The sequence below is a fragment of the Myxine glutinosa genome, chromosome 1, assembly GCF_964187855.1.
Source record: "Myxine glutinosa chromosome 1, kmMyxGlut1.1, whole genome shotgun sequence".
Taxonomy (NCBI): domain Eukaryota; kingdom Metazoa; phylum Chordata; class Myxini; order Myxiniformes; family Myxinidae; genus Myxine; species Myxine glutinosa.
In genome coordinates, this window is record NC_136261.1 from 373,356,162 (window position 1) to 373,369,850 (window position 13,689).

The 13,689-nt window shown below is 46.5% G+C and overlaps 1 protein-coding gene across 2 annotated transcripts in view; it reads left to right on the forward strand.

Annotated features, from left to right (window-relative positions):
* Window positions 1-9,882, forward strand: part of LOC144889536 (zinc finger protein RFP-like) — a 33,731-nt gene extending 23,849 nt beyond the window's left edge. Inside the window, exons 8-9 of one of the 2 annotated variants that reach the window (XR_013621845.1) lie at window positions 7,589-9,379; window positions 9,588-9,882. Coding sequence is in view for 1 of the 2 variants with exons in the window: in XM_078770175.1 (XP_078626301.1) it covers window positions 7,589-8,118 (530 nt within the window). In the remaining variant the exon portion in view is untranslated. Of the gene's footprint in view, window positions 1-7,588 lie in introns of both variants that reach the window. The other variant, XM_078770175.1, reaches the window with a different exon arrangement.
* Window positions 9,883-13,689: the final 3,807 nt, after the last annotated feature.

The window sequence follows — 13,689 nt, forward strand, 5'->3', positions numbered from 1 at the left end:
TAGCTCAGGTGCCTCCCATTTCTCTTGATCATCTTTGAGATGTTTCTACACCTTGATTGGTGTCCACCTGTGGTAAATTCAATTGATTGGACATGATTTGGAAAGGCACACACCTGTCTATAAAAGGTCTCACAGCTGACAATGCACATCAGAGCAAAAACCAAGCCATGAGGTCAGAGGAACTGCCTGCAGAGCTCAGAGACAGGATTGTGTCGAGGCACAGATCTGGGGAAGCCAACAAAAAAAATCTGTTGCATTGAAGGTTCCCAAGAGCACAGTGGCCTCCATAATTCTTAAATGAAAGAAGTTTGGAACAACCAGGACTCTTCCTAGAGCTGGCCGCCCGGCCAAACTGAGCAATCGGGGGAGAATGGCCTTGGTCAGAGAGGTGACTATGAACACGATGATCACTCTGGCTGAGCTCCAGAGATCCTGTGTGGAGATGGGAGAAACTTCCAGAAGGACAAACATCACTGCTTTATGACAGAGTAGCCAGACGGAAGCCTCTCCTCAGTGAAAGACACATGAAAGCCCGCTTGGAGTTTGCAAAAAAGCACCTAAAGGATTCTCAGACTGTGAGAAACAAGATTCTGTGGGCTTTTTTAAATTCGCTTGTTTCTGTTATTTTTTACAATGTGGAATAACACAATGGTTTGGTGCCCAATCTTGGAGCAAAAGTGTCAAGATACACTACCGGTCAAAGGTTTTAGAACACCTCAATTTTCCCAGTTTTTATTGAAATTTACGCAGTTTAATATCCAGTGAATAACCTGAAATGGTACAAAAGTAAACAGTAAACTGCTCGAGGTTAAAAAAAGTTTAGGTTAGCAAAAACGGGAAAATAATGTAAATTGCACAGTTTTATTGTAAAAAAGGCCTTCTTCAGGGAACAAATAATGGGTTAACTACTTACAGCTGCTCTGCAGCAATGTAAGTAAATTAAGCCTTGAAAGTTGATGCAAACAATTCCTAAAGGTGTCCCAACCTCTGCTGATTACTTGGTTACAAACCCCCTGTCTGTATAAAAGCAGTGTTGAAACAGACTGTTATTACACCCTCCGAAGCATTATTTGGACAATATTGCACTGCAGGGAGTAGTATATTGGAAACTCTGACAGGAAGAGGTCTGGCAGACCCAAAGCCACAACAGAATCAGAAGACAAGTTTCTGAGAGTCAACAGCTTGCGTGATAGGCGGCTCACAGGACAACAGCTTCAAGCACAGCTTAACACTGGTCGAAGTGAGCAAGTCTCAGTTTCTACTGTGAAGAGAAGACTTTGAGCTGCATATTGAAGACATACTTCACTACTTCACATAGTGAAGACGACTTCGTGAAGACTTCACGCATCACGCCGACACTGAGGCAAATGTGTCTAGCGGCCACGCCTCCATCAAGCTGAACGACCGTCATAGCCACGCCTACCCCGGTCCTATTATTTTGCAAAGAAATGTAGTTTTACGTAGTTTTCGTGGAATCCTTTCAAGCTATTAGAATTATAATACCAAAGGATGTTACAGGAAGTAAAACTCTGTCGGATGGTGGCCGAACGAATCATTGCCATTGATATAGGCAGCTCAGAAATATGCCATCTGAAGAAGATTCGGCCTATTATGAACAACAAGATGAGTGGTTCGTGTGCAGCCACCCGGCTGCTGGTTGCATCATTTTTCTGTGGGTGCGGCTGCTGCTGATGCAATGTCTACCTACAACCAGTTATCTGGTACTCATTTTTGCCAACCTCAGAAGGATTACAGACTGAATCAACTCCACTAGGCGTTAATTCAACGGGATTAAAACTCAGGACAATAGGATCCCAAGCCCGCCACCCTAACCGTTAGGCCAACACCAGGTGATAACGACAAGATGAATTCCCGGAATTCGAGATGAATTTGACCGATCTGGTTTTTTTTGCTGTTTTTGCTTTGGCCATGGTCTGGAGAACTGAAAAGTGATCCCGACCTCGACAATCAGCTGAACAGACCAGGTAGGCGCTCATATGTAACCGAAGTGACTTTTTAAAGAAGATACTCCAACTTTAGTTTTGCAGGTCGCAGATGGGACTGACATTTTTTCCGCGTCATCCCGACATAGAAAGTACAGGCGTACTCTCTGATCTATACACGAGTAAAAAGCTCGTCAAAAATTATGGGTAGGAACAATTTATTCAATGGTGCAGCCTCGTGAGCATGCCAAAGTCTGAAGCCTCGGCCGAGTGTCAGGTGTACTCATGTCTTTTTTATTTATTAGACATCTTACGGATGTAAATGAAAACCTGTTTTACTCTGCACACATTGCACATCATGTGCAGCAAATTCAACCTCCCTGCCACCGTCTACACGTCCAATATAAGAGACATAATTACTATTTCATGGAAAGTGGTTTTCATGTTTTTTTTGTCCTCAAAAATAGACCATAGTGAACACATTCGTTTTAAAAGATTGGCCTTTAAAACCTTCCCTTGTGAAGGGGGATAGACATCTGTACAAACACACAAACTGACAATGTGGTTTATATGATAGATATAGATGTCTGTACTATTTTGAGATATGGGAATAATAAAATCACAAAAATCCCATTTGATTGTAATGGGGTGAAATTGATGTCATGGAAACCGTTAACATTTAAAAACAGCTAAATTGATTGTTATCTCCACCACCAAAGGTGGACAGAGTTTCGGTTTTCACCCGTTGGTCTGTTTGTCTGATCGTTTGTCTATCTGTAAGCAGGATATATCAAAAAGTCATGGGTAGATACTGACGAAATTTGGTGGACAGAATCTGTGTTTTACAAGGACGAATTGATTTGATTTTCGTGAAGATCCAAATCAATATCCAGATACGACAATTTTAAGTGATTCTTCACCATTGAGAGATTGGGTCAAAAACGATATATAGCACAATATCTCAAAAAGTTATGGACGGATTCAGACAAAACTCGTTGGACGGATTGGGTAGGTGACAAGAACAAGGCGATGACATTTTGGTTCAGGTCCGAACGCAGATCGGCCCATCAGTGGGATACAAAACGTAAACTCAGGTGCGTGTATGCGTTCCAGCGAGTGCCATTCTAGGTTTATCTGCTTTGATGTTTTAGCCCTTTTTAACCACCTTTAGAGGCCATTTTTCCCCGCAAAGCGGGGGTTGGCCTTTTCGGGCACCGTGGTTGTTGTTGTTTTTTGGTCCCATTTTTGAAGCAATGTTTTACGGCCGGATGCCCTTCCTGCCGCCAACCCTTTTTGTCGCCTTCAACCTTTTTAGCCCTTTTTGATTTTGGTAAACTAATTCAGTGACCCAATCTGCAAAGCTTATTCAAATTTCACGTCAATCGGATGAAAATTGACCATTTTAGATAAGTTTGACCTTGACCGCTTGAAAACATGGCTGATGAAAGGTGATCTAGCAAATCCACTGATTTCAAAGTGCTGATGGAGTAGAATGTGGTGATGCAAACCAGAAGTCTCTCAACAACGACTATGTGCCAAGTTATCTAACAAAAATTACGTCAGGAAACATGACGTTGCTGTGACCTTGACCTTTTGACCTCAAAAACAATAGGCTTATAAACTTTGACTGGCCTTAGCAGATGGTGAACTTTCATTAAGATCGGTGTGGAATGACGGGTAACAGACAGACAAACAAAAATATAATCGGTAAACAAATATACAGTACAGCACTGTACTTGTGAATCTTTGATTTTGTAAATATATGAATGAATGATCGTTTTAAGGCCGTTTTCCCCGCCAGAGTGGGGGTTAGCCTTGCCGGCCCCATGACGATCATGGTTCCCTGTTTGAGGCAATGTTTTTTTTTGTGCCCGGATGCCCTTCCTGACGCCAACCCTTGGTCACGCTCTTACGATGCGCAGGGATACGGTGTACCTATTCTAAACCGGGGTACACACCGAGATCATTCATCCCAGCAAGCTGGTACTCAATTTGCCGACCTCGGAAGGATGACAGGCCGAGTCAACCCCCCTGGCGTTAATTCAGCGATCGATCGGGATTCGAACCCAGGATCCTCGGATCCCAAGCCGGCACCCTAACCGCTAAGCCAACACCAGGCTGAATTGCATATAGTACTCGTATAATAATGATAAACGGGGCATTATCACTATAAATACGGAACAAAATAATTTCAGGCTTTATAAAAAGAAAGAGTTTTTCATCCTTCGTGCTTTCTAAGCATTCCTTCATTTCATGTTCGATTCATTCGTTCCTCGTTTTCCCACCTGTAAAACCAACTTCCACACTCTCTTCAATGTCATTCTTCCCTCCAGGTCTTCAAGACACCTGTCCACCAACATCTCAATCCAAAATCGATCGTCCCCAATCCAAAACCATGATCTTTCCTGTCCTCGTTATCCACCCCAGTTCCTTCTCCTCCCAAATTTCCATCTTCACCTCCTTGGAGTTTCCTTCTGTATCCATCTTGTCCACACCTTGGATCACCTTGTCCTCCTATGCATCCGCTCCTGCCTCACATTCCTCACCATACCCATTGTTTATCCAAGTCTCCCTCTTTTTGGCCTTCAACTAGAGTCACTAGACCATTGGTGTTTCCCCCCTCTCTCTCCACTGTTCCTTGTGCGTCCTATTCCGTCCTGATTCGTCAATCACACTCACGCTTCCACGAGCCTCCACGATGTATTATAAAAAGAACGACACTCTTTGACGTCACAACGCAGACTGATATGCCTCCACCCACATTATTACCAAGTTTCATTTAAATACCTTCAGTTGTTCACAAGATATCACATTTTTACCTGACATGACTTCTGACGTTTCACCTCTTGATGCCAAAATCTAATCAGTTTATCTAAGCGTCATTTATACTTGTACCAAATTTGATAAAAAATCCCATCACTGGTTCACAAGTTATCGCGGTAGCAGATTTTACCTGACGGACGTCTGACCTTTGACCTCTTGACCCCAAAATCTAATCTTTTCATCTTTACCTCATTATACACACCTGCACAAAGATTGACTAAGATCCCTTCAGTCGTTCTTTAGTTGTCGCAGCCGGATGGACGGACAGCCGGGCGGACAGCCGGACGGACAACCCGATAACAAAATGGCTCCGGCGACTTCGTCGGTGGAGGCACAAAAAAAGGATGGAATATTTCACCTCCACAACTTTAATACAAATAAGACAAATAAGACAATCGGCTGTGCTTCTGGAAAAAGGAAAACAACGCATACATCCAGCCACACCTCTTTCCCCCCCTACTCCCCCCCGCCCCTCCTCCCCCCCCCCCCCCCCCCCCCACTTCCCAAATCCCGCGACTGCAATCACTTCAGGTGAGGAGGAATCCCCTTATGGTGAGATCAAACAAGAGATTTCAGTAACTTCACGGTGAGCTCCAGATGAAATGAGTGGATAACTTCAACTCATTCAAAAGATGTTACTTCTGTTGTTGTTTCGTATCCAGCCTTCGGCTGCTGGTTGCATCATTTTCTGGAAGTGTGGCTGTGCCGCAGACGCAGTGCCACTGTTAACAGCAATAACTACAAGGGCACTCGGTAGAGTGCATACCTTCGGTAGAGTGCATACCACCGGCAGGGTGCATACCACCGGCAGGGTGCATACCACCGGCAGGGTGCATACCACCGGCAGGGTGCATACCACCGGCAGTGTGCATACCTCCGGTAGAGTACATACCCCTGGTCGAGGGCTTCCCTCTATTAGAGGGCTTACTGCTGGTAGAGGGCTTACCTCCGGTAGAGGGCTTACCTCCGGTATGGGGCATACCTCCGGTAGAGTGCATACCTCCGGTGTAGTGCATACCTCTGGTGTAGTGCATACCACCGGCGGAGTGCATACCTCCGGTGGAGTGCATACCTCCGGTGGAGTGCATACCTCCGGTGGAGTGCATACCTCCGGCGGAGTGCATACCACCGGCGGAGTGCATACCCCTGGTAGAGGGCTTACCTCCCGTAGAGGGCTTCCCCCGCTGGTAGGGTGCATACCTCCGGCATGGTGCATACCTCCGGCATAGTGCATACCCCTGGTAGAGGGCTTACCTCCTTTAGAAGGCTTCCCCTCTGGTAGGGTGCATACCTCTGGTAGGGTGCATACCTCTGGTAGGGTGCATACCTCTGGTAGAGTGCATACTTCTGGTAGGGTGCATACCACCGGCAGAGTGCATACCTCTGGTAGAGGGGCTTACCTCCGGTAGAGTGCATACTTCTGGTAGAGTGCATACTTCTGGTAGAGTGCATACCCCTGGTAGAGTGCATACCCCTGGTAGAGTGCATACCCCTGGTAGAGTGCATACCCCTGGTAGAGTGCATGCCACTGGTAGATTGCATACCTCTGGTAGAGGGCATGCCACTGGTAGATTGCATACCTCTGGTAGAGGGCATATCAGGCTGATTCATTCCATTTTTATCCCACTGATCAGATCCTGATTCGAACCTTCACTAAAATCGAATCACCTCTTCCTTGTCACACACCCAACTTATCCACCAAGTTTCCTCCGAATCTGTCCATAACATTTTGAGACATCGTGCTGTATATCATTGTTCGCCCGATCATTCAATGGTGAGGTTGGTGTTGGCTTCACGGTTAAGGTGGCTGGCTTTAAATATTCGGGTCCTGAGTTTGAGCCCCTGCCATGATGTTGAACACCAGGTGGGCTGACACAGCCTGTCATCCTTTTAAGGTGGGCAAAATGAGTACCTGCCGACTGGTAATGGGGGCATTGCATCAGTGCACGTCCTGTCTCCAGAAAATGATGCCGCCAAACAGCCACAAGCTGCATCTGAACAACCACCAATCAATGAAGAAGAATCACGAAAATAATCCTCGTATCCGGATCCGGATGTTCACCAAAATCGAATCAATTATTTCTTGTCACCTACCCCAACGGTACACCGAATTTCGTCCGAATCCGTCCATACCTTCCTGAGATATCCTGCACACAAACAGACAGGGGAAAAAAACATAACCTTGGTCCACCTTCGTTGGTTGGAGGTAACAATAAAATTCCTTTCACGCCATTTCATTGGCTAAGGAGTGCAGTACTGGCCAGGTCGCCACTCCGACGCAGGATACTCGAATGGTTTATTACTCCCAGTAAGCTGGTACTCACCTGGTCCACTTCGGAAGGATGACAGGTTGAGTCAGCCCACCTGGACCGGGTTGCTCGAAGCTCTCCAGTGGATAAATATGTGATACCCCTGCAGCAACAGGGCCCAGGTGTTATTTTAACGGTACGACAGGTGCTCAATCTCAGGACCTTAAGATGTTAAACCAGCCACCTTGACCGTTAAGGTAACACCAGGTTTATGTTTCCCCATAACCCATTCACAAGATGTTACAATTTCCATGAAACGTCATTATTTTTATTTTAAAAGAAAATCGAACGAAGGCGAAAATTAAATAGCCGGATGTTCGGGGGAGGGTTTTGTTATATGGGAACAAGAGGATGGTCGGGGATTCCTAACCAGGTGCAGAAAGGTAAATTGTGTTTCGTAAAGAAGGTGAAATTAAAAATGTATTTAATATTTCAAATGTTGTAAAAGAGATAAATGTGTTTGTTTCTGTCCGTTTGTCTAACGAAGTCTGTGACCCCGCGTCGTGTCCACAGATGGACGGACCCCGAGTCTGGACCCAAACTCTGCAAATCCTTGGGTCAAGATCTCCCAGGATCTCAGGACGGCGACTCAAACCGAGACCGATAATCATCAGCCGGAACATCCTGATTGGTTTGATCGTTATGCACAAGTTCTTTCCTCTGATTGTTTCTCCTCGGGTCGTCATTACTGGGAGGTCGATGTGAGGTCGAGTCGTTCATGGGGAATCGGAATCTGTTTAAACTCCATGGGGAGGAAAGGGGGAGTGAATGGGTGCTGGATGGGAGGGAATCCCGAGTCTTGGTGTTTAATGAAAGATGAAAACGAATACTTCACACGGCACAACAATCAAATAACCATCCTGCCCGTGCGGAGGAATCCTGAACGTGTTGGGTTCTTGTTGGATTGTGAGGAGGGAGAGTTTACGTGTTTCGGGGACTCGCGGGTTCTGCACGTGTTCAGGGGGAACTTCCTGGTCCCCGTTAAACCCGCGATTGGGGTTTATAAACATGATGGTGACTCCCTGCGGTTTTGCTCGTTTTAATGGTTTCGTTCAAATCCGTTTTGTTCGTTTCCATTTCGTTCATTCAGTTTGGATTCATGCCAGGAAGAGGAACGACAGACGCGCTTTTCATTGTGAGGCAGTTGCAGGAGAAGTACATGGATAAGAGGAAGAATTTGTTTCTTGGGTTTGTTGATCTGGAGAAAGCATTCGATAGGGTACCACGCAAAGTATTGACATGGGCATTGAGGAAGTTAGGAGTGGAGGAATGGTTGATCAGAGTAGTGATGGCAATGTACAAAAGAGCGCGCACAGCTGTAAGGACGAAGGACGGGAACAGTGGTGAGTTTGAGGTGAAGGTGGGAGTGCATCAGGGGTCGGTACTAAGTCCACTACTATTTGTAGCTGTGATGGAGGTGCTGGCTCAGAACGTAAAGGAGGGTTTACCGTGGGAGTTGTTGTATGCAGATGATCTGGTGTTGATTGCGGAAAGTATGGACGGACTGAAGGAAAAGATGAACACGTGGAAGGAATGTATGGAGACAAAAGGTCTGAAGGTGAATATCGGAAAGACGAAGGTGATGGCAAGTGGTAAAGCATGTGGTGAGGTGGAAAGAACTGGGAAGTGGCCCTGTGCTGTGTGTAGGAAGGGTGTCGGAGTGAACTCCATTCATTGTACAATGTGCGCTGAGTGGGTTCATCAAAAATGTAGTGGTCTGAGAGGGTCATTAACCAGTGTGGCAGCTACATTCAAGTGTAAGGTGTGCACAGAGGGAGCTGCAGATGGAGGAGATGTTGAGTTGGATCTTGGAGACGGCGTGAAGCTGGAAGGTGTGAAAGCATTTTGCTACCTCGGAGACATGCTGAATGGAGAAGGTGGATCAGACTCGGCAACGGTTGCTCGAGTGAGATGTGCATGGAAGAAGTTTCGGGAACTGAGTGGCGTGCTGATGATGAGGGGAGTGTCGTTGAAGCTGAAGGGAAAGGTGTATGCTGCATGTGTGAGAAGTGTTATGATTTATGGGAGCGAGACATGGGTAATGAACGTAGAGCAGCAACGAAGGTTGGAAAGGGTGGAAATGCGAATGGTTCGACGGATGTGCGGAGTATCGTTGAGAGAGAGGAAGACAAATGATGAATTGCGAAAGATGATGGGAATAGAGCCTGTGATTGATGCTGTGATGAGGAACAGGTTGAGATGGTTTGGTCATGTGTTGAGGAAGGATGAAAGTGACTGGTTGAGAAGAGTGATGGAAATGAATGTAGAAGGAAGCAGAGGACGGGGAAGACCGAGAAAGACTTGGCTGCATGTGTATGCAGATGACAGATACCACATTTCCAGTGTGGACAGATACCACATTTCCCCACACGAGGTTTTGGACAACTGCTGGGCTCTTAGAAGCTGAAGTCCGCATTGGACTTGAAGGTAGAGAATCGAAAGGAGGCCGTCTAATCTGCTCGCCTCACGCTTGTTGTGTCTTCGACGCGCGGTGTTTGACACCGCCTTCGAGGCTAAAGATAGTGGAAGAAGAAATGCGGGCAAGGGGGTTAACAAGGAGAGATGCAGAAAATAGGGCCAAATGGAGAAGATTGTCATGGGGACCGCAAGGCTAACCCCCGCTCTAGCTGGGAAAATGGCCTTTAAAATGCATGTTGTTGTTGTTGTTGTTGTTGTTGTTCATTCCGTTTTGTTCATTCATTCCATTGTGTTCAATCATTCCCTTCTGATTATTTACATTGTGATTATAACAATGTATTTATAATCTGATTGTTGATTTGTTAATAAAGTTTATAAAATTAAATACATTTATTGTTTTTCTAATTTAGTCTAATTTAGTCTAATTTAGTTAGTGGGGAATCGGAATCTGTTTAAACTCCATGGGGAGGAATATTGTTATTCAAAATTGTAAATTTTACAATTTACGTGACTACGTGACGTATTTACGTGACCGTCGTGATTAACGGAGTCGATCGGGGCCTGGCGAAGCGTGCGGGCGGACAGAGGGCTTCCTCGCGCCAGAGCTTGGAGCCGCGTGTGGACGGTGGACAAGACGACGGACAGATACCACATTTCCCCACACGAGGTTTTGGACAACTGCTGGGCTCTTAGAAGCTGAAGTCCGCATTGGACTTGAAGGTAGAGAATCGAAAGGAGGCCGTCTAATCTGCTCGCCTCACGCTTGTTGTGTCTTCGACGCGCGGTGTTTGACACCGCCATTTTGGACCACTTCCCGCATGAGTGGCTACCCCAGTATCAACAGCCGCCAAGCTACTGAAAGTACTCTCTGGGACACCAAGCTAAGTGCCGGCTGAAGGGGTTTATTTTCATTTTATCTTTCTCTTGACGCCGCCCCCCCCCCCCACCCCCCAGAATTTCCATGTTTTAAACGTTTCCCGGTGTGTACCCTGGATAAGAATAGGTACACCGTATCCCTGCATGTCGTAAAAGACGACTAAGAGGGTTGGCGTCAGGAAGGGCATCCGGCCATAAAAACATTGCCTCAAAAAGGGAACCATGACAATTACAACTACATATGGGCAGGGTACAGCCCGAAGTGGAGATTGGTTTCTGAGGTTTGGGACATGGAATGAAGGGACAATGACAGGGAGATCAGGAGAAGTGGTGGAAGTATTGGTCAGAAGAAGAGTAGACATATGTTGTGTGCAAGAGACGAGATGGAAGGGAAGTGGTGTGAGAATGGTGAAGGGTAGGCAGGGACAGAAATACAAGTTTGTGTGGCAAGGGTGCCTGGAGGGCGTGAATGGTGTTGGTCTCCTGTTTTCTGAGGAGTTTGTAGACAGTGTGGTGAGTGTGACTAGAGTGAGTGATAGGTTGATGATGGTGAAAATGATGATTGGAAAGCTCTTGGTGAACGTCATCTCGGGATATGCTCCGCAGGTTGGTCGAAGCGATGAAGAAAAGGACAAGTTCTGGTGTGCGATAGAGAAGCTGATGGAAAACGTGAAAGATGAGGAAGTTGTTGTGGTAGGAGGAGACCTAAATGGACATGTGGGAAGGAGTATGGATGGTTTTGATGGAGTTCATGGGGGTTTTGGATATGGTGTGAGAAATGGAGAAGGTGAAAGGATTTTGGAGTTTGCTGATGGAGCTGATTTGTTGATTTGTAATACTCAGTTCCAGAAAGAGGATAATAAGCTTGTTACATACACGTCAGGTGGGTCGACGACAACCGTTGACTACCTGATGGTGCGTAGGCGAGATAGGGGGCACCTCCAGGACACAAAGGTGATCCCGGGGGAGGAGGCTGTTTCACAGCACCACTTGGTTGTCTGCGACGTAAGGGTGAAAGGTGCGAGGAGAGCTCGGCGGGTGAAGTACCAACCGAGAATGAAGGTGTGGAGGTTGAAAGAGGTGACAGTAAGGGAGGCATTAAAAGAGAGGTTGAGTAGGGTCGAGGATGATGTGGTTGAGCTTGAAAGTGGTTGGATGTCAATGAAAGCTAGTCTGTTGGGATCCGTTGGTGAGGTATGTGGATGGACAAAAGGACCACCGAGGCACTCGGAAACATGGTGGTGGGATGATGAAGTTGGAAAGAGGATTGACGAGAAGAGGAAGAAGTTCAAGGAGTGGCAGAAGGCGAAGGGTACGGGAGCAGAAACAGCAGAGCATGAAAGTTATAAGGCAGCCAGGAAGGCTGCAAAGAAAGAGGTAGCAAAGGCGCAGGAGGCATGTAGGAAAATGTTCGGAGAACGCTTGGATTCGGAAGAGGGTCAGAAAGCAGTATTCAGGATTGTAAAGCAGATAGCGAAAGAGAGGTGTGATGTGATGGGGGTGAGTTGCTTGAAGGATGAAGTGGGACAAATCGTTGTCGACCCAGATGGAATTAAAGGAAGATGGAAAAGATAAATGGAAATGCTGTTGAATACAGAGAATGAATGGGATGGCAACATAGAGAGTAACCCAGTTTTAGGACCGGCAGAGGAGACAACTGAGAAGGAAGTTGAGGAAGCGATAAAAGCAATGAAGGGTAGAAAAGCGGGAGGGCCGACGTGAGTTGTGTGAGATATGTTGAAGGCAGCAGGAAGTTGGGGTATGAAGAGAATGACAGAGATCTGTAATCTGGTGGTGAAAGAAGGCCGCATTCCAGTGGATTGGGAACTGAGTACCCTCATCCCTCTATACAAGGGGAAAGGTGACCCTCTGGACTGTGGCTCATACCGAGCGATAAAGTTATTGGAGCATGGAATGAAGGTATTGGAAAGGGTGTTGGAGAGGAGGATAAGGAAGAAAGTGAAGATCGACGAAAGGCAGTTTGGATTCATGCCAGGAAGAGGAACGACAGACGTGCTTTTCATTGTGAGGCAGTTGCAGGAGAAGTACATGGAGAAGAGGAAGAAGTTGTTTCTTGGGTTTTTTGATCTGGAAAAAGCATTCGATCGGGTTCCACGCAAAGTATTGACATGGGCATTGAGGAAGTTAGGAGTGGAGGAATGGTTGATCAGAGTAGTGATGGCAATGTACAAAAGAGCGCGCACAGCTGGAAGGACGAAGGACGGGAACAGTGGTGAGTTTGAGGTGAAGGTGGGAGTGCATCAGGGGTCGGTACTAAGTCCACTACTATTTGTAGCTGTGATGGAGGTGCTGGCTCAGAACATAAAGGAGGGTTTACCGTGGGAGTTGTTGTATGCAGATGTTCTGGTGTTGATTGCGGAAAGTATGGATGGACTGAAGGAAAAGATGAACACGTGGAAGGAATGTATGGAGACAAAAGATCTGAAGGTGAATATCGGAAAGACGAAGGTGATGGCAAGTGGTAAAGCATGTGGTGAGGTGGAAAGAACTGGGAAGTGGCCCTGTGCTGTGTGTAGGAAGGGTTTCGGAGTGAACTCCATTCAATGTACAATGTGCGCTGAGTGGGTTCATCAAAAATGTAGTGGTCTGAGAGGGTCATTAACCAGTGTGGCAGCTACATTCAAATGTAAGGTGTGCACAGAGGGAGCTGCAGATGGAGGAAATGTTGAGTTGGATCTTGGAGACGGCGTGAAGCTGGAAGGTGTGAAAACATTTTGCTACCTCGGAGACATGCTGAATGGAGAAGGTGGATCAGACTCGGCAACGGTTGCTCGAGTGAGATGTGCATGGAAGAAGTTTCGGGAACTGAGTGGCGTGCTGATGATGAGGGGAGTGTCGTTGAAGCTGAAGGGAAAGGTGTATGCTGCATGTGTGAGAAGTGTTATGATTTATGGGAGCGAGACATGGGTAATGAACGTAGAGCAGCAACGAAGGTTGGAAAGGGTGGAAATGCGAATGGTTCGACGGATGTGCGGAGTATCGTTGAGAGAGAGGAAGACAAATGATGAATTGCGAAAGATGATGGGGATAGAGCCTGTGATTGATGCTGTGTAGAGGAACAGATTTAGATGGTTTGGTCATGTGTTGAGGAAGGATGAAAGTGACTGGTTGAGAAGAGTGATGGAAATGAATGTCGAAGGAAGCAGAGGACGGGGAAGACCGAGAAAGACTTGGCTAAAGATGGTGGAAGAAGAAATGCGGGCAAGGGGGTTAACAAGGAGAGATGCAGAAAGTAGGGCAAAATGGAGAAGATTGTCATGGGGACCGCAAGGCTAACCCCAGCTCTTGCAGGGAAAATG